The sequence below is a fragment of the Chrysochloris asiatica genome, unplaced genomic scaffold (genome assembly GCF_000296735.1).
Source record: "Chrysochloris asiatica unplaced genomic scaffold, ChrAsi1.0 scaffold00125, whole genome shotgun sequence".
NCBI lineage: Eukaryota > Metazoa > Chordata > Mammalia > Afrosoricida > Chrysochloridae > Chrysochloris > Chrysochloris asiatica.
Window position 1 is genome coordinate 8,677,619 of NW_006408643.1, and position 21,921 is coordinate 8,699,539.

Here is a 21,921-nt window from a genome sequence, read left to right on the forward strand (position 1 = left end):
TGAATAAGGTAGACTGTACCAAAACCGGTGTATTTTAATTATGGTCTTGGAGAACAATATTGAAAGTATCATGTACTGCCAGAAGGACAAACAGATCTGTCTTAAAAGAAGTACATCCAGAGGGTTCCTTAGAAATGAGAATGAGGAGACTTCATCACTAATACTTTGGGCATGTTGTCAGGAGGGATCAGTCCCTGGAGAAGGACATCATGCTTGGTAAAGTGGAGGGGCAGCGAAAGGGAGGAAGACCCCCAATGGGATGGATTGGCCCAGTGGGAGTAATAATACAACGTTCTGAAATACAACATTTGAGAGAACGGCGCAGGACTGGGCCGTGGGTTCCCCTCTTGTGTACAGGTTCACTAAGAGTCTGAGCTGACTCCATGGCGCCTAACAACAACAGGGCCTTCACAGGGGGTTGGTTTACAACCATGGATTGTGCATGACCAGAAATCCGTAATGTGGAGACTACCTGTAATCTGTATGGAGGAGCCCTGGTGGTACAATGGCTAAGCGCTGGGCTAGCAAACTGAAAGGTCAGCAGTTTGAAACCCGCTTATTGGCTAAGAGGGAGGAAGATCTGGCAGTCAAACCCCATAGAGGTCACAACCTAGAAAACCCAATGAGGTAAATGTCCTCTACCCTTCAGGGTAGGTGTGAACTTCGAATCGTCTCAACACCACCCAGCTTTAGCAGTTTTTAGGAGAAGAGCGATGCGTGGTAGGTTAGAACCAGCGACCTTTCTGTTAACAGCCTGTTACAAATTGCACCATCCAGGATCCTCTCAGAAGGCCAAAGAGACAACCTTTGTAGCTGGGCAGTCACCACGCAGCGGTCACCACAGCTGGGAAGCCGCTGTGGTCAGTGCGTGAATGAACGTGCTCTGGCAGTCCTTGGTCCATTCTGCATCATTCATACACACCCATTTTTCTCCAGTTCTTCCTTACTCTTTGTCCAGCGTTGGCATATGAGGTGACTGGAATTACTATGATGTCTTGGGTCAGGCGCACCTTAGTCCCCAAAGTGACATCTTTGCTCTTCGACACTTGAAAAGACGTCCTTTGCAGCGCATCAGCCTAACGCAACTCGTTTGATTTTTCTTGACTGCTGCTTCTATGAGTCCTGATCCAAGTGGATCCAAGCCCAAAGAAGTCTTTGACAACTTCCATTTTCTCTCGCTTTGTTGTGATGTTGCATATCGGTCCAGTGGTGAGGATTTTTGTGTTCTTTACGTCAAGGCGCAACTTGTACTGATAGTTGTCGCCTTTGAGCTACATCCATAAGTATTTCAAATCCTCTTCACTTTCAGCAAAAAGCAGAGATGATAAGCTAGGGAAGCCTGTGGGGTCACTTAAGAGTTGGAGTGCCCCTGACAACAGCTCCCAATTCTTCAAAGTAGGCAGACGTGCTTTTCCACCAAGCCAAGCCCCTCCAGGAACACCTGGGGGGTGTGACCACATCTTTCTCCATTTTGTGCAGGAGACTCGGGCAGGGAGTGGGGGGCTCCTAATTGCAAGGGTACCGAGAAGCCCTGGGAAGCCTGCAGTGGAATCCCCAAGGGAACCCCCGGGAGCTAAGCTTGATCCATTATCTCTCCCCAGGGCCACAGGATCAGGATCCTTCTGAGAAGGTGAGCCCCGTCCTGCTGCGCTGGATGGTGGGCGTGGGGGGAGGCAGGGACCCCACAGAAGGTGAGCCCCGTCCCGCTGCCTTGGAAGGTGGGGACTGGGGGAGGCAGGGCCCCCACAGAAGGTGCACCCTGCCTTGCTGTCCCGAGTGTTGGGGACCAGCAAGGACCCTCAGCTGGCTTGTCCTCCTCCTGGCCGCCCAGAACCCCTACCAGTGGAACGAGTTTGCCGATGGGAAGCTGCTTTTCTACAACAAGGAGCTGCTGGCTGCTGTGCGGACCAACCAGGACCAAGTGGTGCGGGAATTCTGGCGCCTGCTGGCTTTGTGCCACACGGTCATGGTGCAAGAACAGGACAGTGAGTGTCCACCCTGGGAAGAAGGAGGACCTGGGTGAACTGCTTCCAAAAAACCAGACACAGAAAGCCCTCTGCAGGGCAGGTCTGCTCTGACACACAAGGGGCGCCCTGAGTCCGAGTCGACTCCAAGGAAAGGGCTTGTGTTGGTCTTTAAGTTCTTGTTGTGAATTGGGTGATGGCATGCAGACCAGGTCCATGTTCCATCCAACACCCCACATGTTTCATCTCTGTAACATACCACCCTTCCTGCTTCCTCCCTCTTTTCTGGCTCCTTTCCTCCCTGTGGTTCCTGGGGTAGACGCTGCCCTTTTGATCTCAGGTGGTTCTAAGGTGTGGGTACCTCCCCTATATACCTGGCAGTTGTTTGGCTAAGGAGCCGTGGTAGCATAATGGGTTACGAGTTGGGTTGCTAACCGAAAGGTTGGCAGCCGGAGTCTACCAGCCGCTCCAAGGGAAGAAGAGGAGACTTTCTACCGCAATCAAGATTTACAGCCGGGAAACCCCGTACAGGGTCACTGTGGCTCCGAACCAACTCAGTGACACCCCCCACCACCACCATTGTTTGGCTGAGCGTTGAACCACCGTGGGTGAGTTCAGTTTCAGGCCTGCAGTGTCTAAGGGCTGTAGTCTCCGGGGGACACACCAGTCTCTGTCTGACCAGTAAGCCTGGCCTTATTTGCAGTTTTGAGTTTCCTTCCACATTGTTTTCTGCACTCTATTTTAGAGCGGTCAGCAGTGGTAGCCGGGCACCATCTAGTTCTTCTGGTCTCAGGGGCATGGAGGCTGGGGTTTGGTGGTCATTGACCCTTTGGAGTATTTGTTTCGATGAGTCTTCGATTTTCTTCACTCTTGTTTGCTCCAACTGTAGTGTTGTTTTTTAAAACCAGCGGATGTCATTCTGTTTGGAAATAGTTTTTTTTTTTCTTATGTTGTTGTTACGTTCTGTCAAGTTGGTTCCAAATCATACTGTATAGGGTTTCTAAGAAGTGACTATTGAGTTTAAACCATCAACCTTGTGGTCAAACCCACCTTGTGGTCCAGTGCTTATCCTACAGTGCCACACCAACGCTTTATATATTATTAGGCTAATTTAGAGGAGGGTGGATCCTAACCCTAATCCCTTCTGAGTTATAAAAAGAGCAGAGTAGACTCAGACAGACAAACACAGGGGTGAGAGACCACGTGAAGCAGACACACATGACAATGCAGCTACAATCCCATGAGTGACGGATTGTTGGCAGCTCCTAGAAGTGGAAATGGATTACAGGACCCTCCCCCTAGACCCACACCCTGAATTGTGAGAGGTATCCCCAGGGGGCGTGCTTGACTGTTCACCAGTTCCACCCAGCAGTCTCTCTAAAGCAAAGCCTGCAATCCGCTTCCCAACAGTCAGCCACTGAAAACCCTTCCACCGACACACGTGGGGAGGTATGAGTCAAAGTCCACTCGACAATAACCAGATCGATGGTTTAGAGTGGACTCAGGCCCCTCTCCCAGGCCTCATCTTCTCTCCCTGAATTTCCTGCCCAGGCCTAGGGCTGAGAAGGCTTATTACTGACATGAAGTGAGGCTTCAAGGGGCTGAGCGGAGGGTCTGTTACTCAGAGAGAAGGTGGTTTGGGTCCGAAACAACAATAGTAAAATTTATGAATGACTGCTTTCAAGAACTGAAATTTATTGTACCTTCTGGTCCAGGCATTGTTGTTAGGTGTCATTGAGTTGGTTCTAACACAGACAACCTGTGCACAGCAGAAGGAAACACTCCCCCATCCTGGGCCAGCCTCACAATCAGTCTTACGTTTGAGCCCATTGATGCTGCCACTTTGCCAGTCCGTCTCGTTGGGCGTCTTCCTCTTTTTTCGCCGGCCCTCCATTTTATCAAGTGTGATGCCCTTCTCCAGGGACGGTCCCTCCAGACATGTCCAAAGTACGTGAGAGGATGTCTCACCATTCTGGCCTCCAAGGAGCACTCGGGCTGCACTTCTTCCAACACAGATCTGTTGGTTCTATGGGCAGCTCATGGCATGTTCAATATTCTTCTCCAACACCATAACTCTTCTACAGTCTTCCTTATTCACTATCCAACTTTCACACGCATATAAGGCGATCGAAAATATGGGTCAGGTCCTCATTAGTTCTTAAACTGACATCTTTGCTCTTGACACTTTAAAGAGGTCTTGTGCAGCAGATTTTCCCAGTGCAACTAATTGCTTGATTTCTTGATTGCTGTTTCCCTGAGCACTGATGGTAGGTCCAAATAAAATGAGTTCCTTGGCTGGTTGGAAGGCTGGACTTCACATCTGGGCATCTGCCTGCTGGTCCGTCCATCAGCTCGGGGAGGGGAGCTCTGGCATTCCTTGCCACCATATGTGTCTCTTTGCCTTTTCTTTAAAAGATGCCAAAGGTATGTAGGTTTAGGCGTAACCCAAACCAAATACAACCAAAAGAGACCGCTACTTCCAGCCAAGTCACACTCACAGGTACATGGGCGAGGACTTGCGTGTAACTTTGAGAGACACGGTTCAGTCCTAACAAGGCCCAAGCATCTGCTTTCTTTTATGGGTTTCAGAGGTGTGTGCCCGGCAGGGGAGCCCTCACAGTATATGGCAGCCAGCTTTCAGCGACTGTGCCCCCACGGTCCACTCCCTTCCTACCCCCTGCCCCAGACCAGCTCCTGTACCAAGCAGCGTCCCCGGATGAGGAGGCTCTGGTCACGGCCGCCCGGAACTTCGGCTACGTGTTCCTGTCACGCACGCAAGACACTATCACGCTGATGGAGCTGGGTCAGGAGTATGTCTACGAGGTGCTGGCCATGATGGACTTCAACAGTGTCCGCAAGCGCATGTCCGTGCTGGGTGAGCCTCCCCGACACCCCCGGCGCTGCCGAGGGCAGAGACTGAGAGGGGAGCACGCTGACACCTGGGCCTCTCCCCACCTCCCCTACAGTGCGCAACCCGGAGGGTCTCATCTACTTGTACACAAAGGGTGCCGACATGGTCATCTTCCAGCGGCTGAACAAGAGAGACATGACGGAGTCCACCACTGAGGAGGCCTTGGCGGTGAGCCCCTGCTCTCTGGCCATGGCGGGGTCAGGGAGAGAAGTAGGCAGGGAACAGGCTTTCAGGGCCCAGGACAGCCACGGACCATTGTGTGCCGTGGAACCCACCACGCAAGCGGGCTGGGAGGACGCTGCACCCACCCAGCAGGGATGACTTACCCTGATTTATACAAGGACTCTCTGTGGGCAGGCTTTAGCCCTGGTGGTATGAGGATTAAGCACTTGGCTGCAAAGGAAAAGGTTGGCGGTTCGAACCTACCCAGAAACTTCATGGGAGAAAGGTCTGGCGATTTGCTCCTTTAAAGATGACAGCTCTGGAGACCACTGCTCTGTCACATGGGGTCACCATGAGCCAGAATCGATGACCCACAACAACTGTTGCCCTAACACCCCTCCAGACCTGGGTTCCGGGACCTGCTGAGCCTCACCAGCCTGAAGGCCTGGGGCCATCCATGTGGGCAGGAAGTGGGGGAGGAGAGGTCAGGAATAGCAAGAGGAATCTTACTGGGACCACAGAGGGAGACAGAGGGTCAGTGGGTGCCTTCCTGTCTGCCCACCCTGCCCTCCAGCCTTTGAAGGAGGCAGAGCCTGTTCAGAGGGATGACGCAGGGCTGGGGAGGGGACAGACAAGACTGTTGAGGGGCAGGATTTGGGAAGCTCAGGGGGCAGAGCTGGGGAGAAAGGAGCCGGGCTAGGGCAGCGGGGCAGTGATGTGTCCCCCCACTCCCCACCCAGGCCTTTGCAGAACAGACACTTCGGACGCTGTGCCTGGCCTACAAGCAAGTGGACAAAGACGTGTACGAGGCGTGGAGACAGCGGCATGAAGAGGCCAGCCTCCTGTTGCAGAACCGGGCTCAGGCCCTACACCAGGTGTATGAGGAGATGGAGCAGAACCTCCAGGTAGTGGACGCCAGGGGTGGGGTGGGGTGAGGATCTGCAGGCAGGAGGGCCCCTCAGCCACTGCTGAGGAGCTGGGTGCCCGCTCAGTCCCCTTCCCTGGGCCCCCAGCTCCTAGGAGCCACCGCCATTGAGGACAGACTACAGGATGGGGTCCCGGACACCATCAAGTGCCTTAAGAACGGGAACATCAAAGTGTGGATGCTGACAGGGGACAAGCAAGGTGGGTCCTTGGTGTGGAGAAAGGAGGAGGAGGGGGCAGGGAAGGAGTCTCACAGCCTGTGCAAAGCGATCCCATCAGCCTGACCAGGCTTGGCTCAAGCATTGCCTTCTATAAGGCGGCTCAGCAGATACCCAAGCAGCGGCTCTCCGGGGAGAAAACCCTGGTGATCTATACCCGTGAGGACAGCAGCCTAGGAAGCCTCCAGGACAATTCTGCTCTGTCGCACGGGGTTGATAGGACTTGGTGTCGACTCCAAGGCTCCCAACATCACTGCCCACCACATGGGTTCCTTGGAAAAGGGAGAAACTGGGACGATGCAGATTCTAGTAACGGTTGCAGCTTCCCAAGGGGTGCGGCATGAAATTGTCAGCCTCACGGTAGCATTTTGAGGAGGGGTCCTCATGCCCCCATGGGATAGATGGGCAAAATCATGCTCAGAGAGCTTGGGGGATCTGCTGGAGGTCATTTAGCTCCTTAGGGGAGGGGCTCGGCCTGGACCCTGAGGGCCTCTGGCTCTCAGGTTCTTAGACTTATCCACATATACACACCCAGGGTCCATAGGGTGTCTAGGGAGATGTGGAGGGTGTTGGCAGGACTGCATTGCTTTTAGGGGTCCCAGGCACTTTTGCCTTGTTGTTCTTGCTAAGTACCGTGGAGTCAGTTCTGACCCATAGCGACCCTGTACAGGGTTTCCAAGGCTGTAAATCTTTACCAGAGCAGAAAGCCTCATCTTTCTTCTGCAGAACTGCTGGTAGTTTCGAACTGCTGACCTTGAGGTTGGCAGCCCGACTCGTAACCACTACGCTACCAGAGACCAAAATATATTGTTGTTAAGTGCTATCCAGTCGGTTCCAACTCACAGCGACCCTGTATAAGGTTTCCCAGGAGCGGCTGGTAAATTTGAACCGCCAGCTTTGTGGTTAGATGTAGACATTATGTGGGATTTGTTGTAGTACCATGGAGTCAGTTCTAACCCTTAGAGACCTGGTGGTATAGGGTTTCTGAGGAAGAGCTGGTGAGTTTGAACTTCAAACCTCGATGTTCAAACCAACCTTGCGGTCCAGTACTTCTCCTACAATGCCACACCAGGACTCCTAGGTCCACTAAAGCACATCGTAGACCGGAGGCACTGTGCCTAGTGATCAGTTGTTGTTGTTAAGTGCCGTCAAGTCAGTTCCAACCCATAGCAACCCTGAACGGGATTTCCGAGGCTGTAAATCTTTACGGGAGCAGAAAGCCTCATCTTTCTCCCGCGGAACAGCTGGTAGTTTCGAACTGCTGACCTTGAGGTTCACAGTCTGATTCGTAACCACTACGCTACCAGTGATCAGTTAGTCCCAGGTAATGGAGACCTCTGTGGAGGCTTCCTGGGCCTCACCCCAGCTAGTTCACAGGGAGCCCAGTGCTCAGAATTGCGGCCAGAGTCTTAGGACTGGCTCTCATTGGCCAGCATGGGTCACATGGCCCTTCTCTGACCCAGGTGTTGTGCCTGGAATGGTGGGGTCTGGGCCCAGCTGAAGTTTCCACCCTGAGGGCTGCAGGCAGGATGGATGTGGCTGGAGGCAGCTCCCGAGAGGGTTGGGCTCAGTGGGACTGAGTGAGTCTGATTTGCAGAGACAGCAGTGAACATCGGTTTTGCCTGTCAACTGCTCTCAGAAGACATGATCATTCTGGAAGAGAAAGAGATCGTGTAAGTAGTGGTGGGCAGGGGAGGGCTGGGGGCACCCAGGGCCCAGGTGCAGCCGCTGACCCTACTCAACCCCACAGCCACATCCTCAAGTCCTACTCAGACAGCAACAACAATTTGCTGGATGGGAAGGGCCGCTTCCGACCACAAGTCAAGATAGCCATGGTCATCACAGGGGACTTCCTGGTCAGTGTCTCTGCCCAGCTTCCTGCTAGGGGAGGGGGCTGTTGGAAAAGCTGAGGCTGAAAAGGGCCTCAAATGTCAAGCCAAGAGCGTGTGGCCGCCTGGGGGTTGGGGGGTGGTCCGGCAGGAGTGTTGAAGCAGGGGTCGCATGAAGAGGGTCACACTGCCCCTGCTGTCTTCGGGCCAGGACCAGCTGATGATCCCAACCTTGTTCGACAAACACAAGTCTCTGCCGCGGTCCATGCTGGCGGAGGAGGCCTGGGGTGAGCCCAGCCTGCATCAGGAAGCCTGGCTGACCCGTGTGCCTCGGATGTGGCACTCCTTCCTGATGCCCCTGGGCATCTCTTGCGTGGCCCGGCAGGCCCAGGGCAGAAAGCTCAGTGAAAGCCCCGAGGTGAGGCGCGAGCGGGCCTTCGTGGACCTGGCGGTGCGCTGCCAGGCGGTCATCTGCTGCCGGGTGACGCCCAAGCAGAAGGCTCTGATCGTGACGCTTGTCAAGAGACACAAGGGCGTCGTGACCTTGGCCATCGGGGACGGGGCCAATGACGTGAACATGATCAAAAGTGAGCGCTGGGGGCGGGGGCGTCTTGAGGACTGAGGAGGGGGGTCTTAAGCAAGGCCCAAGGGGCAGTCTGGCCCGAAAGGGGCGGGGCGGTCTTGGGGCCTCGGGAGGGTGGCAATGCGGAGCGGTGAGCAGTCTGGAGAGAGATTGGTCTTGTTGGCTGTCCCGGGGTTGGGGTGGGGGTTGCGGTGTGGCCTGGGGGGCAGAGCAGGGGCGGTCCCAGGACTGTGGGAGGAGGGGAGGCCGGCGTGGGAGCGCCAGAGCGGGTGTAGGCTGTCGGGAGATGACCCTGGGCTGGACGTCCAGGTGTGGGTGTAGGGGAGGCCCGAACTGCGTTGGGACCACCAGGGTGGAGGGGCTGTGCTTTGGGCTGTTTGCAGGGCTTGTCTTGCAGGGGTGGTAGGGGAGCCCCGGGACAGGGTGGGGGCTATGAAGGGGTCAGGATGGGGTTGGGGTGGCTTGGTCGGCCCCCTGCCCGACAGGCTGCGCTGGCCTGCAGCTGCGGACATTGGCGTGGGGCTGGCGGGCCAGGAGGGCATGCAGGCGGTTCAGAACAGCGACTACGTGTTGGCCCAGTTCTCCTTCCTGCGGCGCTTGCTGTTGGTGCATGGACGCTGGTCCTACGTGCGCATCTGCAAGTTCCTTCGCTACTTCATCTACAAGACGCTGGCCAGTATGATGGCCCAGATCTGGTTTGCTTTCTACAACGGCTTCACCGCCCAGGTGCGCGGCGGCAGACTCATAGCTGCCCTATAGCACAGAATAGCGCTGCCCCCATAGGGTTTCCGAGACACTTAACAACAACAACCGATGTTCACAGGGAGTCCTAGCGTGGTTAAGCTGCCCTATAGCACAGAATAGCGCTGCCCCCATAGGGTTTCCGAGACACTTAACAACAACAACCGATGTTTACCGGGAGGGGACTGCCACATGTTTCTCCCACAGACCCCCTGGTGGTTTGGAAACACCCACCTTGCTTTGTCCTGCGGAGCGCTTAGCATCTGCGCCACCAGCACTCCTAGTTGTTGTTATTAAGCGTTGTCGACTTGGTTCCCATTCATAGCAACCTTTTTTGTAAGACTTCCGAGGAGGGGCTAGTGGGTTTGAACCTCCGATATTCGATTCAAACCGACCTTGTGGTCCAGTGATTTTCATCCTACAGCACCCCCTTCTGGGGTCAGTTCGACTCTGGCACATGGGGTGGTTATGAGTTGGAGGCTAGACAACACCCAACTTCATTGAAGCTATGTAGTTTTACACAACACACACACACACACACACACACACACACACATGACTCAAGGGTTTCAATAGAATCAGGCTTCAGGAGGGCAGCTGTGTGCTTTTGTCTCTGACTTTTCTCTCGCCACTGACATCAAGCTGCACTTTGCCCAGCCCTCAGCCTTGGTTAAAAGACAACCTTCTAGCTCACCAGAATCCTCCCCAGCTAGCTAGGTGGGGCTCCTCAGGGCAAGATGGGCTTCTGTTATTGGTCCTTCTACCTCCAAAGGCTAAGCCCTCTGTCCCTCTTCGCCGCCCACAGCCCCTGTATGAAGGCTGGTTCCTGGCACTCTTCAATCTCCTGTACTCCACCCTCCCGGTCCTCTACATTGGCCTCTTCGAACAGGTGGGCATCTCTGCTCCTCTCCTCTATCTTTGGGGTTTGTTGGGGACCTGGTGGGGGGCAGGACTGGGAGACCCTCATGTCTTGGAAGAGTTTTGGGTGGGACCCGGATCAGCCTCTCTGTACCATGGAGACCATTTAATTGTCTCCACCCGAGCCCAACCTGGTCCTGGGGTCAGTGGATGGAGACCTCCTGCTCTGATCTGATCTTACACTTTGTGGGGAACCCCCCCCCCCAGCATCCTGGCCCCACGGTCTCCTCATCTGCACAGTGAGGAGAGAGAACCCGAAGGGACCTGTCTCCTAGGTTTGTCCCATCCCCAGCCTTGTGAGACCCCAGCTAAGCGAGCTGACGTAAGGTCCTCCAAACCTGTTGACAATATAGGGAATCAATTGTTCCACCCCCATGCCATTCTCTACGTCAGTCATCAGCCACACGCCATGGCCAACGAGCACTTGAAAGGTGGCTGGTGAGACCCAGGAATGGGATTTTACTTTTCTCATTAAAGAAAAAACAATCTTTATATGTGTGTGTGAAAGTGTACATAACAAAACATTTGACAATGCAACAACTTCTTGAGTACAGTTGGGTAATGTTGGCTTAGTTCTTTGAGTTGCACGTTCTCGCTGTCTTTCTCCCAATGATTCCATCACTGTGAGCATAAACTCCCTGCCTACTAAGGGTTTCGTCTGCCCTTTCAAGCTGCTGTTATTCATTGGACCCCACATCTGTGATCCTTGAAAAGCAGTACAGTGCTGTAGGACCACCACTTGTCTGTCACTTTGTCCCACTGTGGTGGCTTGGTGTTGCTGTGATGCTGGAAGCGATGCCACCGGTGTTTTAAATACCAGCAGGGTCACCCATGGTGGGCAGGTTTCCAGGCTCACACAGACTAGGGAGAAGAAGAGAGCAACTGCTTCTGAAAGCTTAGCCCCTGAAACCTTAGGAACATTGTCAGCGATAAGCCCCTCCGCTTGGGAAGCACTCTAAATACAACCAGGGAAAAGCTGCCTCCTCAAAGTAGAGTTGACCGTGATGATGTGAACGGAGCAAAGCTTTCGGGAACTTCATTTGCTGATGGGGCACAACTCAAAATGAGGAGAAACCGCTGCAGGCATCCACTAATAATTGGAACATGGGATGGATGAAGTCTAAATCTAGGGAAGTGGGAAGTTGTCAAAATGGAGCAGAGCACATAAAGATTGATGTCCCTAAGCATTGGTGGGCTGAGATGGCTGGTACTGGCCGCTCTGAATCCAACAGTCATGTGGTTTACTACGCTGGGAATGATAGATTGAATGAAGAGGCATGGTGTCCCATTCATTGTCAAAAAGAGCATTTCAAAATCTATCTTGAAGAACAACGCTGTCTGTTTTAGGCTAATATCCATATGCCTACAAGGAACACTACGGAGTCCAAGTGTGACGCTGTAGGATCAGCACTGAACTTGTAACTGCAAGGTCAGCGGTTCAAACCCACCAGCCACTCCTTAGAATGGGTCACTATGAATCGAAACCAGTTTGATGGCACCCAACAACAATAACAATAAGGAACAACCAGGTAATGCCAGTATGATTCCAATTTATACATCAACCATTAAAGCCAATGATGAAGGAACTGAGGAATTCTACCAACTTCTTCAGTCTGACATTGATCAAATATACAATCAAGATGTGCATTGGTAATTACTGGAGACTGGGATGTGAAGATCTTAAAGAGAACAGACGCCACTTTGAGGACTAAGGTGCACCCAACCCAAGCGGTGGCATTTTCAGTCACCTCATATGCATGTGAAAGTTGGGTGCTGAATAAGGAAGACCGGATGCATGTTATTGATGCATATGAATGCCACTGGCAAAGAATAATGGAAATACTAGGGACTGACAGGACAAACAGATTTGTCTTGGAAGAAGTACAGGCAGCATGCTCTTTAGAAGGGAGGATGGTGAGGCTTTCTCTTTCATACTTTGGACATGTTGTCAGGTGGGACCAGGCCCTGGAGAAGGACATTATATTTGGTAAAGTGGAACATCATCGAAAAAGAGGAAAGCCCCCAGCAAGATGGATTGGCACAGTGGCATCTGCAGTGGGCTCACACGGAGCTCCAAATGTGAGGATGGTGCAGGCAGTGTTTGGTTCTGTTGTGCTCAGGGTCACTGAGTCAGAATGGATTTAACAGGACCCAGCAACTAACAACAACAACGGCTTCTTCGCTGCAAATGCCTCTTTTCAAAAACATTAACAGTGACTACACACATCGATTAGCTACTACACACATGGACTTTGTCAGATGGAATACACAGGAATCAAGTCAACTCCATCTGTGGGAAGAGATAATGGAGAAGCTCTATCTCATCAGCCAAAAGCAGGCCAGGGACCAACTGCAGAACTGGCCATCTATTGTTCCTATGCAAATTCAGGCTGAAGCTGAAGGAAATTAAAACAATTCCCCGAGAGCCAAAATATGACTTTGAGTAGCTCTCACCTGAATTTAGAGACCATCTCAAGCAGATTTGATGCATTAGACACTAATGACCAAAGAACAGATGAATTGTGGAATGACATCAAGAACATACTTGAGGAAAGCAAAATATTATTAACAAGACAGGAAAGAAAGAAAAGACCAAATGGGTGTCGGAAGAGACTGAAACTTGCTCTTGAGAGTAGAGACACTAAAGCAACATCTGAGCCCATTCCAAAGAAGGTGATCCAACGGAATGCAGAAATCATTGAACAGTATCATTAATATCACATGCAAGTAACATTTTGCTGAAGACGATTCAGAAAACACTGTCAGAGAGTTGTCAGATTCAGATGAGGACGTGGAATGAGAGATATCATTGCTGACGTCATATGGACCTTGGCTGAAAGCAGAGAATACTAGAAAGATGTTTACCAGTGCTTTATTGACTGTGCAAAGGCTTTCGACTGTGTGGGTTGTAAAACCTATGGATAACATTGGGAAGAATTTCAGAACACGGAAACACTTCACTGTGCTCATGAGGAATCTGTACATAGGCCAAGAGGTGGTCAGTAGAGCAAGGGGATACCGAATGGCTTCAAATCAGGAATGGTATGTATCAGGGATGTATTCTTTCATCATAATTATTCAATCTGTATGCCAAGCAAAATAACCTGGGATTATTTTGGTTAAATGAAGGAGAACATGAACTCAGGATTGAAGGACGACTCATTACAACCTTCAGTATGCAGATGACATAACTCTACTAGTTGAACGTGAAGAGGACTTGAAGTACTTACTTATGATCAAAGACTACAGCCTTCTATATGGATTGCACCTCAATGTAAAAAAATGAAAAAATTCACAAATGAACCAATAAATAACATCACGATAGGGAAAAGATCAAAGGTGTCAAAGACTTCATTTTGCTTGGATCCACAATCAATGCACTTGGAACCAGCAGTCAAGAAATCTAACAATGTATTGCATTAGGCAAGTCTGCTGCAAAAGACCTCTTTTAAAGTGTTAAAGAGCAAAGATGTCACTTTGAGGACTAAGGTGCACCATACACAAGTCATGGTATTTTCGGTTTCTCCATTTGCAAGAGTAAGCTGGACTGTGCACAAGGAAGACCAGAGAACAATCCATGCACTTGAATTACGGTGTTGGTGAAGACGGTTGAAAGTGCCATGGACTGCCAGAAGAACAGACAAATCTGTCTCTCATACTTTGGACATGTTTTCAGGAAGGACCTGAAGAAAGAAAGAAATGTTTGGTAAAGTGAAGGGTCAACAAAAAAGAGGAAGACTCCAAGGAGATGGTTTGACACAGTGGCAAGAATAATGCACTCAAACATAACAATTATGGGATGGCCCAGGACTGGGTAGTGTTTGGTTCTGTTGTAAATATGACTGAAATGAATCAAGACTGACTCAACAGCAGCTAACAGTTGCTTGATTTAAGGAGCCCTGGTTGCATTAGGCTGCTAACCAGAAGGTTGGTGGTTTGAACCCACCAGCTGCCGCACTGAAGAGAGATGAGGCAATTTGCTTCTGTCAAGATTTACACCCTCAGAAGCCTATGAAGCTTTTAGTTCTATTCTGGCCTCTATAAATTGGCATTAACAGCAAAGGGGCTTTTGCATTGGGTTTTTAAAAAGACCTCAAAGGATAGTTTACAGTTTAAAGTTGTTTAAAGATTGTCTCAACATTTTCGGGTGTTCAGCCAGCCTCAGTGGCTCCGGAAAGTCTGGATACCATGAAAATTTGAAATTATTTTCCACATTCCCCCCTTTTGATCAAGATTCTTCTGTAGATGAATTTTACTTTTTTTTTTAACTTCTTTGTTTTTCATTTTAAATGCCAAGAGCCTCTTAGGGTGAAACACTGGAATTTTTATGGGGATCCTTACCCTGTCCCATGACCCTCTCCTTGCCCCCACCCCCATCTCTGCCCTCTTCCCTCTAACCAGGATGTGAGTGCCGAAAAGAGCTTGCAGATGCCAGAGCTCTACACAGCAGGGCAGAAGGAGGAACTCTTCAACTACTGGGTTTTCATTCAAGCCCTGGCACATGGCATGATCACCTCCCTGGTCAACTTCTTTATAACCCTGATGGCCTGTCACAACACTGGGGACCCCTCCACTCTCAGTGATTACCAGTCCTTTGGCGTCATTGTGGCCTTGTCCAGTCTGCTGTCAATCACCATGGAGGTAACACTGGGATCCTTGGGGCACATAACCACAGATAGAGCTTGCCAGGAGTGTTCCCAGGACCCCAACTTCAACAGCTCCACTCCTTCCTCCCTGGGCAGGTGATCTTGATCATCAAGTATTGGACCATCCTGAGTGTGCTGGCTATCGTACTGAGTCTTTGCTGCTACATCTTCATGACCTACGCCACTCAGAGTTTTTGGGCCTTCAACATCTCACCCAAGACCTTCCCGTTTCTGTGTAAGAATCCTCACATGGCGGGGGCAGATGGGGACCCAGATGCAGGTGCTTGGGGCACCGGCTTTGGGACACTACAGCCCTAACCTCCTTGCCCAGTGGGGACATGACGTGATGCAGGACCCTCCCGCAGCATCGTGGGCTGAGTGGGTTGTGGTGTTGCAGGTTTGTCATGATGGGCGCCCAGTTGAGGGTGTCAAGGAATGGGCACCTGTCTCAGTCACACGGTTCCACTGGCACAGAAGTGCCACAAACAAGTGGCTGTCACAAACAGACATTTATTTCTTCAAAGTTTTTGTTGCCTGATGCTGTGGAATTGATTCTGACTCAGCGACCCCATGAAATAGAATAGAACTGCCCCATAATGTTTCTATCCCATAAGGATCTTCGGTAGCGTAGTGGTTACAAATCGGGCTGCGAACCTCAAGGTCAGCAGTTCGAAACTACCAGTTGTTCCATGGGAGAAAGATGAGGCTTTCTGTTCCGAGATTTACAGCCTCGGAAACTCTGTGCAGGGTCACTGTAAGTTGGAACTGACTCCATGGCACATAACAACAAAAACACAGGGTTTTCTAGGCTGTAATCTCTCTCTCTCTTTAAATACTAGTGTGCCATTGGTCAAAGTTTATACCGCATGTTAGGTTCCCCTTTGACAATTTCCACACAAACTGGTCAGTGACATTAATTACATTTTTCTTACTGTGTCAGTATTCTTATGAATTGTGTTCTGGTTGTTCCATTTCCAGTACACTAGTTTCCCTGTTCCCCTATCTTCTCAACTTTGCTTTGGATTAAATGTTGACTTTGGGGGCATACAAAGATTTATTTTTTTGTTTTTTTCAGTAAAGCAGCAGTCTGCTGGGTAGTAGCCTTTGTTTGGTGTGTCATTTTGCTTAGGTGATTGGGGTAGTTTGGGGTCAGGGTTTAAAGAGTGTCTCAGGGTGATGGTTTTAGGGAGATTTCTGGTCTCCTCTGTATTTTGGTTACCGTCTTACTTACCTTTTTGCTCCTGATGGGTAGAAAGACTGATAGTTGTGTCTTAGATGGCTGCTCACGAGCTTTTAAGACCCCAGACACTTCTCACTTCACCAGGATGCAGAACAGGAACTTTGTGAGGTATATTAGGTCCGTTGACAGAACTGTCCCATGAGACTAAGGTCCCAAACACTCAAACTTAGAAAACCAATCTTGGAATGTGTTTACTGATGTCTGAGGAGTATCTTTTTAAACAAAACAAAACAAAACCTTTTAATTGTAAATTGAATGAAGGTTCACAGACCAGATCATCATTTTACACCCAACAAATCATATACTTTGCTTCATTACAATGATTGCAACCCCCCACCGCGTTATCAACAGTTAACAGTCTTTACCTCTATTCACTTTAGCATTCCTCCCTGTGTCTCCTGCTACCTTCATCTTTCCTCTGACAACCTCCCTCTTGTTTTCTATTGCCTGCCCTGTCATCCATGTTAACATGTGTCTACCCTCTCTAGCCCATGATTAATTTTCCCAACCCCAGCTCCTCCCACCAAAACCATCATAGATTGTTTCTTTGATCAAGAAAACTTTTTTTGGGGAGTTTTACCTTTTTACAACATTGGGTCTCATACAATGTTTGTCCTTTGTGATGGACAAATTTCACTCAGCATAATGTTCTACAGGTTCAACCATGTTGTGAAGTGTTTCACAGATTCATCATTGTTTTTCAACATGTTGTATTATTCCATTGTGTGTTTGTACCAAGGTTTGTTTAACCCTTCTTCTGTTGATGGGCATTTAGGCTGTCTCTGTCTTTTTGATATGTCTCTCATAGAAAGCATGCTGAAGGATCCCGTTTTCTTATCCATTCTGCTCTCTGTGTCTCTTGACTGGAACATTGAATCCATTTACATTCTGTGTAACTATCAATAGGTTTGAATTGATTGTTGTAATGTTTCTGTTTGGTGTGTGTGTGTGTGTGTGTGTGTGTATGTGTGTTACTCCTGGAGTCTCTGTCCCACATAATTTTCTATGCTGAGTTAATACTGCTTGCGGGTTTCCTTTTCATTTCTGTCGTGTTAATGTTTAGTAAATCTTTTTTATTTTCCTTCTTTTTTATTTTGATGTGCAGGGGTATTATTTTTCCTTGATGTTACCCTGTATTTAATTTTTTTCCCTGCTTATAACTGTATGCTCTATCCTGAAATCTACCTGCCTTCCTTGCCATTTAGAAGTTCCATATCTACACTATTCAATCCTTTTGCTTTGTAGTCGACTTTATTGTACTCTGGTATCTCTGGTTCTCTATTTTCAGTCTTGGAGGAGTCCTGGGGTGGCGCTCTGAGTTAATGCGCCAGACTGCAAAGCCATTTGAACTGCAAGGTCAGTGGTTCAAGCTCACTAGCCGCTCCTCGGAAACCCTGTATAGGGTCACTATGGGTCGGAATCGACTCAACGGCACTTAACAACAGGTTTGTTTTAGGGAGTCCTGGTGTGGCGCTGTGGGTAAATGCGCTGGACTGCAAAGTCAGTTTAAATCACAAGGTTGGTAGTTCAAGCTCACCAGCCGCTCCTTGGAAATCCCTATACAGGGTCACTAAGGGCTGGAACTGACTCGACAGCACTTAACAACAACAACAAAGGTTTGTTTTACTTTAAAGTTCTGGGTGGTATTGTCGTGTGTGGTATTGTCAGGTAACATCTCTGCTGTTGGTTCTCAGTAGAAAAACACCCTTTAGCACTGTTTGTAAAGTTGGTCTGGTCATTACAAATTCCTTTAATTTCTGTTTATCATGAAATATCCTAATTTCACGATCATATTTGAGAGACAACTTTGCTGGATATGTGATTCTTGCTTGGCAGTCTTTTTTTGTTTCAGAGTTTTGTGTCTGTCATCCCATTGCCTTCTTGTCTGCCTGGTTTCTGCTGAGAAATCAGACCTTAATCATATTGGTTCTCCTGTGTAGGTAACTTCATTTTTCCCAAACTGCTGTCAGGTGTCTTTCCTTGTCTTAGATTTTGGCTAGTTTGATTATGCTATGTCTTGGTGATTTTCTTTTGAGATCTATCCTGTTTGGGGCATATTCAACTTCTTATATGTTTATCTTCTCTCCTGTCATGATGTTAGGGAAGTTTTTTTCCAACAACTCTTGGACAATTTTCTCTGTGTTTTTTATTGTCTCTTCCGGTTCTAGAATGCCAACCACCCATTGAGTTGTTCCTCTTCATGGTTTCCTACATGGCTCTTGATTTCTTTGGAGTTTTTCATTTTTATTTTTTATTATTATTGTTCTTCTAGAATACCAGTACTAAGAGGTAGATTTCTCTTCAAGCTGATTGATTTGGACTTCTGTTGCTTCACATCTACTCCTTTTCCCTATCTATGTTTTCTCCGTTTCTGAGATCTTAGTATTAATCTTCTGGATTTGTAATGGCAGGTTTTGTACTGTTTCAAAATTTACATTTATTTTGTCTGTTCCTGTAGTGTTTTCCTGAATTGTAAAGTTTTTGTGTGTTCCCCTTGCTTTCCTTGGTCTTTCTATCAATTCTTTAAAGGTGCCTAATTATCATTATTTTGAATTCTTTTCAGTTAGTTCCATTATCTTTTCTTCCTCAGAAACTGGCTCTGTATCTTGGTCATTTGTTTGACCCAGTCTCTCTGGTTTCTTCATGTGAGTTAAAATTATCTGTTGTCTCTGGGGCATTGTGGAGTTATCCTATTTGTAAAAACAAACACTGCAGGGGAATGGAAGAACAAAGCAGATGGGAGAACAATTACACAGGTTTGAATGGGCTAAGTGGGACAGAGGTAAATAATGATGTATGCACAACCTTGGAACTACAGGGCTCTGGGATACAGAGATTAAGACATGGTTGGAATGGGGAAAAGGGGGTGGGGAAACAAACAAAAAAACCAACAGTGCAGTTGTTGGTCCTGGAGGGGAGAAATCTCCGGGGGTGGGGAGGGGGCTCTTGTAATTCAAGGATCTCACATGGTGGATGTGGAAGGGACGAGACAGCAGAGTTGCTGGCTCTGAGTAGAGATCCTATCGGCCTCCATGTTCTCTATGTTCAGGGCACTTTATCTGGAAGTAGTTTGTGGGGGTCCTTGATGGAGCTGGTTTCAGTGTCTGTTAGGACCACAGGGTATCTGGGGACAGGGTTACTGGTGTTCTGGTGACTCTGCAGCTTTTGTAGTTCTGGAGCCAAGCCCACCCGAATCCAGGCTCCAAAGCGGCACACCAAAGTGATGCAGCTGACCCCCAACTCAACACCAACATGGCTCCCAACCACATGACTCAAAACTCCCGGAGAGCAGGGTCTCAGCTGGGGGTGAGGGTGGGAGCTGACCACACCTCTGGTCACCAGGGCACTGTGAGGAAAAGGAATCTGTTTCCTCATGGCTGGCGAGTGCTTTACCAGTCAGTCTTCTCTCTCGCCATATCTGCTCTGTCTCTTCTCCCAGCTCTCCGTCCACCTCTCCGTCCACCTCTCTAACCTTTCCTCTGAAGCTCAGGATGCCAGAATTCTCATCTGTGTCTGTTTCATCTGGTCTCTCATATCTGTTGTAGAGCGTCCGTGTAGCGCGTCTGCCATCTTGCCAGAAGTCCCAGGAGTATCTTTGTGCTCAGTGAATATATATGAGGGGGCTTTGATGCTTTTGAATTATGGTGTTGGTGAAGAATATGAAGTATGCCATGGAAGAATGAACAAATCTTATTTTAAGAAGTACAGCCAGAACCCAAAATGGGGGGGGTGGGTAGGGCTACAAAGGCAAGAAGTGACTGGCTTACAAGCATTCAAGAGGGAACCTAGAGTCAGGGGGCCTGGAGGAAGGCAGAATCTCCAGTGAGTAGCATCCAATCTGCCTAGGCAGAGTTGATGAAATGAAATGCAGATGGGTCTCTTGTGATACAATAGTGAATAATTGTTATCAGGACTGATTGTGAAGGTTGGAAATGTAAAGGTAGACATTTTATAGCAAGGAAGGAAGTGATTAACTTTTCAGTCTAGGAGCAGAGGTCCCTAGGACCATCAACAGAGAAGAGCCGAGAGCGGACGGACCCTACCCAGAGAAACAGTGATGTCTGAGATGGAGGCAGAGACAATGACGTGGAGTGATGGAGCAGCTGGGGACATTAGATCCAGGGAGGGAGAGGGGCTGTGTGCTGATGACGGGGTGGTGGTGGTGGTGGTGGTGGAGGTGGAATAGTGTAGGGGGCAGGCTTGCAGGGTATACCCTTTGGTTGGTTGATGATGCATGGAGGGGATTGTAACCATGGCAATGATATGATGTATGATAGAATGAATGTAAAACTCATGTTCTCCCATGTAAACTATCATATAATTCACAATAAAACACTATTAAAAAAAAAAAAAAAGTACAGCCAGAAAGCTCCTTAAAAGCAAGGGTTGGGCATGGAGAGGGGGTGTGGCTGAGAACTCGAGATTCATCAACTAAGAAGAGAAGGATTAAGAACTGGTGGCCAGGAGCAGACTTGCAGAATGTGCCCTTTGGAGATGTAATTTATTATATATGCCTGAGTGGGTTTTTTTGTTTGTGTGTTTTTTAAAAAAGCTAAAGTGGATAAAGAGAAATACTTTTAACTGATGGTATATGGAGGGGATTATAATCAATGTAATGAAACAAGTTATATGAATTGTTGAATGTGAAACTGATGATGTGCCCTGTAAACTTTCACTCAATCCACAATAAAAACCTTAAATTAAAAACAAACAAACAAACAAACAAAAAAGCAAGGGTTATTGTTGCTAAGTGCAGTCAAGTCTGTTCCTACTCATAGCGAAGCTGTATAGAGTTTGTGAGGGCGGGAAGCTCTGTGGGAGCTGATAACATCATCTTTCTCCTGGAGGGTGGCTGGTGAGCCCCAATGGCATGCCACCTGGTTTGCAGTCCAGGGCGTATCCTCTAGAGCTACTGTGCTCCCCAAAGCAAAGGTAGAGAGACTTTATTTCACATCAGACATGCTGTCAGGAGGGACCAGTTGCTGGAGAAGGACATCATGCTTGGTAAAACAGAAGGTCGGGGAAAAGAGGAAGACCCTCATCAGGATGGATTGTCATAGTGGCTGTAACAGTGCACTCAAACACAGCAGTGACCGAGGAAGGGGGAGGACTGGACACTGATTGGTTCTGTCGTACGCATGGTCAGAATTCATAGTACCTAACCATGATCCAATGGTACCCAACAGTGGCTAATGACCGGAAGCGTCTTTCTCATGAGTTCGTTGGCTGCTTGGATTGTCTTCTCTGGTGAAGGCTCTGTTCATGTCCTTTGGTATTCTGTGGCATGGATTGAATTGTGTCCCTCCAAAATATGTGTCAACTTCGTTGGGTCATGATTCTCAGTGATTTGTCATTATTTAATGGTAACTAGTTTGAGTACTGTGGTGGCTTCTGAGTTGCTGTAATTCTGAAAGCTACACCACAGGTACTTTAAATACCCACGGTGGACAGGTTTCAGAGGAGATTCCAGATGAAGGCAGACTAGGAAGAAGGAGATACGGACTGCTTCTGAATATTTAGTCACTGAAAACCTTGGGAATAGCAGAGAAACACTGTCAGATATAGTGCCAAAAATGAGCCCCTCAGGTTGGAAGGCACTCAAAATGCGACTGGGGAAGAGCTGCCTCCTCAAAGTAGAGGTGACCATGATGACGCGAATGGAGTAAAGCCTATGGAAGTAAAGCCCTCAGGACCTTCATTTGCTGGTGGGGCACAACTCAAAATGAAGAGAAACAGCTGTAAACATCCATTGAAAATCAGAACATGGAATGTATGAAGTATGAAT

The 21,921-nt window shown here is 48.9% G+C and overlaps 1 protein-coding gene across 1 annotated transcript in view; it reads left to right on the forward strand.

Annotated features, from left to right (window-relative positions):
• ATP8B3 (ATPase, aminophospholipid transporter, class I, type 8B, member 3) overlaps positions 1-21,921 on the forward strand; it is a 53,718-nt gene that overhangs the window by 22,828 nt on the left and 8,969 nt on the right. Inside the window, exons 15-27 of the mRNA XM_006869072.1 lie at positions 1,602-1,691; positions 1,791-1,990; positions 4,644-4,839; positions 4,931-5,043; positions 5,778-5,912; positions 6,051-6,162; positions 7,777-7,852; positions 7,930-8,035; positions 8,220-8,595; positions 9,094-9,317; positions 10,138-10,221; positions 14,652-14,891; positions 14,993-15,131. Coding sequence (XP_006869134.1) covers positions 1,602-1,691; positions 1,791-1,990; positions 4,644-4,839; positions 4,931-5,043; positions 5,778-5,912; positions 6,051-6,162; positions 7,777-7,852; positions 7,930-8,035; positions 8,220-8,595; positions 9,094-9,317; positions 10,138-10,221; positions 14,652-14,891; positions 14,993-15,131 — 2,091 coding nt within the window. The remainder of the gene's footprint in view (positions 1-1,601; positions 1,692-1,790; positions 1,991-4,643; positions 4,840-4,930; positions 5,044-5,777; positions 5,913-6,050; positions 6,163-7,776; positions 7,853-7,929; positions 8,036-8,219; positions 8,596-9,093; positions 9,318-10,137; positions 10,222-14,651; positions 14,892-14,992; positions 15,132-21,921) is intronic.